The sequence below is a fragment of the Lactuca sativa genome, chromosome 4 (genome assembly GCF_002870075.4).
Source record: "Lactuca sativa cultivar Salinas chromosome 4, Lsat_Salinas_v11, whole genome shotgun sequence".
In the NCBI taxonomy this organism is placed as follows: Eukaryota; Viridiplantae; Streptophyta; class Magnoliopsida; order Asterales; family Asteraceae; genus Lactuca; species Lactuca sativa.
The window spans coordinates 339,978,665-339,985,792 of record NC_056626.2 but is presented as its reverse complement, the minus strand read 5'-3'; the positions used below and the strand labels follow the sequence as shown (position 1 = coordinate 339,985,792).

The 7,128-nt window shown below is 33.6% G+C and overlaps 1 protein-coding gene across 1 annotated transcript; it reads right to left on the bottom strand.

The window, feature by feature from the left end:
- Window positions 1-455: 455 nt before the first annotated feature.
- On the bottom strand, window positions 456-4,524 carry LOC111895984 (glycine-rich domain-containing protein 1). Its single transcript, XM_023892021.3, has 9 exons — window positions 4,336-4,524; window positions 3,584-3,756; window positions 3,392-3,509; window positions 3,032-3,295; window positions 2,494-2,961; window positions 1,868-2,376; window positions 1,556-1,724; window positions 822-980; window positions 456-717 (listed from the first exon to the last, which is right to left on the bottom strand). Exons 2-9 carry the CDS (start codon window positions 3,742-3,744, stop codon window positions 649-651), a joined length of 1,917 nt encoding a protein of 638 aa, XP_023747789.1. The 5' UTR covers window positions 3,745-3,756; window positions 4,336-4,524; the 3' UTR covers window positions 456-648.
- Window positions 4,525-7,128: the final 2,604 nt, after the last annotated feature.

The window sequence follows — 7,128 nt, the reverse complement described above, 5'->3', positions numbered from 1 at the left end:
GAAAAAAAAAAAGGTGACATGGGCCAACACTATATGTTAGTGTTGTCATTTGTCAAGTATCTTTGTCGTAAATCTCCCTTTTTGACTTGTATTAGCCGACAGCGAGTAAGGTGATGCAAAAGTGACATGGGCCAAACTGGGGTCCAACTTGCCTTTACATTCCAAATCAGTGACGTCATACAGAGGTGTACATGGGTTGGATTAGTGGATTGTATCCAATTTGGATTTAATTCGAAATAGGCGAAAAAAAAACCGGTTTTGCAATAATTCGTATTCGATCCGGATTTGGGCCGGAAATGTTTGATCCGATACAAATATATTATCGGAAGTTTTTTCAACTGAACTCCAACCAAATATATATTTTATATTATATTCGATTTTATATAAAAAATAAAAAACCATGATTGAAAAATACAATAATACAGAACCAGAAAACGAAATACAATCTTTATCAGTTGGTTAAATTATTTATGGATTTATTTTTAATTACTAGTAAGTAGATCTTCACAAGTTAGTTTTAAACTTAGGTTATTTACAATAGAAAATACAATTCAAACAAATTTTGGTCAAACTTTATGTACCCCACTGCTTATTGTTTCAAACTCTTTTCTGTACATCCATGTCGCTAAAAGTCATAATAAAAGACCATTATGTCCTTCCTTTACACACGATAAATGCCGACAATATTCCCGGCAATGCAAACCACTCTTCTTGCAACTGTTGATATACAATAAACATGACCAATTAGTCAACATACTATATAGTAAGTAACGATTTGTTAAAAAAAAAAAAAAACTATATGAATGAAAAGACGAAATTACCATCAAAACTCCAGATTTTAGGTCAAACATTGCTACTGCTTTCCCGTATGGGTACTCGGCAGAGAACTCGACTGCTGTCATGAAATCATTTTCCTTTGTTCGTTTATCATTATTGTGTTTCGGTTCATAATCCAGCTTTCTACCATAAACCAGTTTCACCTTTTATCATAATAAAACACTCATTAGTAACATGCCCAAACATATAAACTTGTGCACATGGACCAAAGGCCAACAATACAGAACACAACAAAACAGGTTGTACTGCTTTTGACATGACTGTGACCGATGTCAACGTCAGAAATTGTAACTTTTTGTCTCACCAAAAAAGGTGGAACAAGGCATGACAGGGACCCACTCTCGATCTCTCGTATGTGCAAAAGACGTAAATGCCCTCCCTATCTTGGTTATCGAAAATAGCTCTGGAAACTTGTCATGTGATGTCGAATGCAACAACAAACGCAGCCTACGGCTGCGTTAGTTATGGGAGGCGACTGCGCTAGACAAGCTTTTCAGGGCTATTTTCGATAACCAGGATGAGGAGGGCATTTACGTCTTTTACACATACTAGAGACCGAGAGTGGGTTCCTGTCATGCCTTGTTCCACCTTTTTTGGTGGGACAAAAAATTACAATTTCTGACATTGACATCGGTCACAGTCACGTCAAAAGCAGTACAACCTGTTCTGTCCTGTGTGAGGAAAAAGGATTAAATATAGAAACAAGTGATGGTCTCACCATGTGTGGGCCAATGAGAAGGAAGTGGGAATCTTTTGTTTCAGGAAACGTAAGAGACCATAAAGAATCCATGAGAGACCACTTTTGCCCTAGAAATTGGCCTACAACAAGTGTTTCTTCTGCTCTTGTGAAGCCAACTATCTCGCTACCTTTTGTTTTTTTCATGTCCCTGTGGAAACCAAAACAATTTAGAAAAACTTTTTAAATTATAAATCAATTTCCTTTTCTCAATAAATAGTCTTATCTTCGTTAGGACCCACAACAAGATTAAAAACATATGTTAAATTTGTCAAAGGTAAAAAGAAAAATTACCTGAATTGAAGCCTAATGATCTCATCACCATATGCATCCACAATCCACATCCAATTCTTGTGAAATCGTGTCACACATGGAAAAGAGCAACAACCTTTTTGAAAAGGAGAAGAAGAATGTAACAACATCTGAACCACATGTGGGGCTAGAATTGGAAATGTACACGAGGCTGCAACTTTCAACTGAATCGGTTCAGATCCAACCAAATTCAAATTCAAATCCAAATCCAACCATTTTTCCACTGAAACTTTCCCATGAAATTCTTCCAAAGAGAAAAAACAAGAACCTAAAGAATTCGGTTTTTTTGATGTGGACACAAGTTCAAACAATAAATATCCATTTGGTTCACATTGAAATATAGCAACCTGTTTTTGACCCGATTCAGATTGTATTACGAGTTTCTTTTTAGAATTAAAAATTCCATCTGAATGTGATTTACTAAAAACCACATTCACTTTTCCCTTTTCTGTTTCTGGTAAGTTCTTGATTTCTACAAACTCTAAAAGAATCTGAAACAAAACAAAACACATTTTATTTAGTCTAATTATGTAAAAAACATCAACTATAGCAACATATCTTTATCTTACTTTCATTTCTTTCTTTAAAAAATCAATTACATGAATTACCTCGATGTAATTTATTTTAGGAAGATGAATCAACCTTTGAAGCCCATTTGCTGAGTCAGCATCACCACTAGGGGTAGGGGTGGTGGGGTCAGGTATGCAAGGAGTGGTGGTGATAGGAGAAGGAGCACCACCTCTATACATTGCCCCTGCCCTCCAATATCTTAACCCAAATGTTTCCTCCCACTGTTTTGTTGTATCAGAAAACCCTGTGTCTAATTTCTGACCTTTTGATCTGTTTTGATCTGTGTCATCATGTTCTAGAATCTTCCCGAGCAATTCCACCATATCTTTACAATAGGAAAGAGGGTGTAACTGGTGTGTATGCCAAATTAAATCAACATCATAAGTTGGAACACAAAAACGTTTCAATGATCTTTCCCTGTTTCTCCTTATGAGATGTAGAAAACCTTTGTATCTTGCTACAGCTTCTTGAAGGAAAAGATCTTTCTTGAAATGAGGCCTTGACACCTGTCACAAAAAGTAGGGTTTCAAACAATTCTGCAAAAAAAAAAAAAAAGTTATTTATAGTAATCTTTACCTGGTAAAAGAATGGGCTTTGTCTTTCAACAGCTAAAACAAAATCATATTTTGAAAAGCTTTGAGTTTTTCCATTGTATAAAGATTCTGAAAATTCAGTTGAGGAAGCACGTGACATGTCATACTCATAGGGTTCATTAGGGTATAATTTGTTCCATGTTTCTTCTGTTTCCTTTCTTGATGTTTCTTGATTAATAGAAGAGACAACATTAGAGTTGTCAAGAATCTTTCCATAGAATTCTTCACAATCTGATTTGTATCTAATCTGTAAAAAAATATATATATATATATCAAGAACATAAAGTTTTTTAGAGAAATTATCATTGGAAAAATGAGAATTTTGTTTCGTAATCATATATACCGGATTAAGTCTGTGACAATGCCAAATCCATTCACAATCAAGAGGAACAACTAAAGGTCCTGAAGTGATTTTAGACTCTGAATGTTTAGCAATAAATGGAAGCCAAAAAGCATTGTACCTGAAATTAGTTTTTATTTTTTCATTAAATTATAAGTTTTTGTTACTAAAAAAGTAGTAATTAGTTGAGTTTACCTATAGATTGCCCATTGCAATGTTTGGCCTTGATAAAGCCAACGGTTTCTGTCTACAACTGCAAGAAATTGCAGCTGAAGCTTAGCAGCAGCCAAAAGATCTTCACTGATAAAGATACTCTGTGCTGCATTCCATTCAGACTCATGTTCTTCTGTGTCCATTTTGATACACACCTAGAAATCAAGATGAATACAAGTAAGAAATCTATTGGTTTTTGTTCAATACCCAAAGTTGAAAACTCAAGAACATATAGAAATGAGAAATCCCAATGAATAGAAAAGTAAGAAATCTATTGGTTTTTGTGGAATCACATGGTAATGTTATTAGTATGTATTCTGAGCTTTGATTGCTTTTAAAACCGTTATAAATAGCAGCTCAAACAAAATTTTCTAGTTTCCTTAGCTTAAATTTCTATAAGTTACTTTTTTGTTTAGTGTAATGTAATTAGAGAGAATTTGATATCCATTAAGAGCCCTAATTAAAGTTACGAACTTCTTCCATCAGTTCTTGGCGCAATTAGATCGAATTAAGCCGAAAATTGAAGACCTAGTCATCTTGTATGGAAAAACTTTGTACAGGTTGAGAAAAACTTCATATAGCTCGATCAAAAATCGAAAGAAAAAGAAGAAAACATCCAAAGATCATGTTAAATAATAACAGAAAGAGGCTCGTCTTATCGAAATAGAAAATTGGCTAAAATCAACACATATCGTGATTAAAGCAAACAACTTATATAAGCGAAGATTGATTACCTGCAGAAGTTAATAGTCCGTGTATGTTAGAATTCGCCGGAGAAGATCACCGTTGAACAGTGGCGGCGACGGATAAACCTTAAATTGTTGGATCGAAGCAAAGGCTGTTAAGTTATGCTTACTCTTCGACTCCTGTGTGCGTGTGCCCCTATAAGAAGAATTTCGTTATGGAAATTTCTGCGAAATGTGTTTCTGATTTTCAAACAATTTCTATTATTTATTTAATTTTACCCCAAACGCGTTTATATATTAAAAAGTGCCTAAATCCATAATAGCGGGTTATTTTAAGATTTTTCTAAAAAAATAGTTAAAACCATTTTTTTTTCTTCAAAATAACTATAACTTTCACTAGTCATCACCTATGAAGGTGGTCTACGAATTCCCTTTGTTGACTGCGAAGAAAATTTGAAAGAACTACGGAAGAGTCTATTTTTCTATCATGAATAAACCAATTTTTATTTTTCATATCTCATTTTTACACAACTTTTTTGCAAATACCCAACAAATTCTCTATGAAGAAAATGGTTGTAAACAGCGATGATCTACCTAAATTGGTTAGTTATTTATCATTATCTACATATTTTATTTTTATACATGAAAATTACACTCGTAGCTATTGACAGTAGATTTTCGCAGGCAATGAATCTACGAAAATCTAAAGTTTTTTTTTTGGATAATTTGGTTATTATTTCGTAAGTTTTTAATGTTTTGATTTACTTATTTGTAACGGTTTTTAGGTAACGTATCACATTTTGCAGTCATGTTTTTATGTAAATTTTATTTTGTAACTTAGCAAACATACCATGCCTTTGTTTTATCGGAATATGATGGTCAAAGAAAATAGCTTGTTATTTTAAGCAGTTGAAAATGTATATGTTATGCATCACTAAAATGCCGATTTTTTTCACTTTTTAGGAATATATTTTTGGCAAAAATTCACTAGAAAATAACAAAATACTATAAAAAATAGAAGAACTTATTGAAAATAAGAAGTTAATCTACAAGCATATGTTATAAGAAAGAGTGAAAAAATATTAGGAATTCATTTACATTATTAATGTTGAACCAACACCTTGGTATACTTATGAATAATGTCACCTTGAGCTACTCGTAAGAGGGAGACAATGAAAGGTCACCCTGCGACCAGGGGCGGAACACAAACATAAAACCTAGAGGGGCCGAAAATGGAACCAAATAAAAATGTGTTCCATCTAAGTCATTATCGGAAAGACTTATTAAAACTATATAAATCCGATTAGAAAGAAAGGTTGCAAATAATATATATTCATACTTTTCATAGGGAAAAATGAAATAATGAAATCATAAATATAATTTAATGAAGAATTCAAATTAAGCGAATAATGAAATCATATTTCTAAGAAAAAAAAAGAATTAACAAATAAATTTTCCTCAAAAAAGTACATAAAATATAACGAGAAGGGACATTTTGACAGCAGAGCATCATCCGTCCTTTAAAGTTTTGACAGCACATACCTTTATTGATGTAGAGAATAAGATTTTGGACTTTCAACTTTTGAGTAAAAAAAATACAGAAAAAAAACACATTTTCTCACTTCAAAACAATAACAATATACCTATAGAGCGGCGAGCATGGAGAGAGAGAGAGAGAGAGAGAGAGAGAGAGAGAGAGAGAGAGAGAGAGAGAGAGAGAGTAAATGCGACGTATACCTGTAGACGACGTTCAACCATGGACGGCATTACTCTTAAGACGACGGATAACGGCAGTTTCCGGCAGGGACCCATGTGACCTTTTTTTTTTTACCTTATATTTTCTTCTTCTTCGAGATTTGTTTTCTCAACTCTTTTGAGGTTTTTATAAAAGCTTTGAGATCTTTTAGGATTAGTATTTTTGTATTTTTAGATTAAATGAACTAAATATGTTAATATGTTGATGATATGATAGAGTCTGATCACGCTCTAATGGTGATTAGGATATGTTAGGATTTGATTTGGATAACCAAATTCTACGGGTTTGTTTTGATTTAGAATACTTCGACAAATACTTTTTATATTCATTTTATTTAATGTTTGTGTTCCTTTTCATTTTCACCATCATCGTCTTCTTTTTTGGCACACATCGGAACATATATATTTTGGCTAAGCATATGATAAATAGCAGGCAAAAAATCGGGGAGGCCATGGTCCCTCCTGGCCCCCAAAGGGATCTGCTGTGACAACCCGAAATTTTCACTTGTACAAACTCTGCTATCCAGAACTTCAATTAAAAGTTAAATACTTTTCTGCTAAATTTTTACCAGTTAAAAATCCGTTTGAGTATTTTTAATAATTATTCTTGAAACGAACGGATAGAAAGGAATTAAATTCTAGGACATCGGGGTAACAATGGAACAATCAACACCTTGGATTGGTGTTCACGTCCAAACAAAGTGAGTTTGGGCCGTGAACTCCCTTAAGGCCAAAAACCCATGCCTTAAGCATGAGTTTACTCTCCAATTCCTTCATTTCCAACTTCCACCCTTAAGAACACTCCCCATTCTCTCTCAACTATCATCCCGTTCTTCACCCAATCTTCCAAAAACATAAGTGTTTCTCAACTTGATTTGTTGTTATAACCTAACATATAGTGTTTATACATCATTTCATTCTTGATTTTCGCTTAGATCTTGAAAACACCAAGAACACACACTAGTGTTCTTGGACCTTAAACACCCAATCGAGTTTCTATCTTGTAAGTACACTTTCCCTAGCTTCTTGTGTGCTTAATATGAACTTGATAACACTTGAAATCACCAAAAATCACAAGAACAAAGG

Bases quoted from the DNA above. Each gene is read 5' to 3' on its own strand.
- LOC111895984 (XM_023892021.3), bottom strand. From the start codon at position 3,744: ATGGACACAGAAGAACATGAGTCTGAATGGAATGCAGCACAGAGTATC. The intron at 3,296-3,391 runs GTATATATGATT...ATTTTTTTACAG, and splicing joins ATTGTCACAGACTTAATCCG to ATTAGATACAAATCAGATTG. The intron at 1,725-1,867 runs GTAATTTTTCTT...TGGTTTCCACAG, and splicing joins ATCATTAGGCTTCAATTCAG to GGACATGAAAAAAACAAAAG.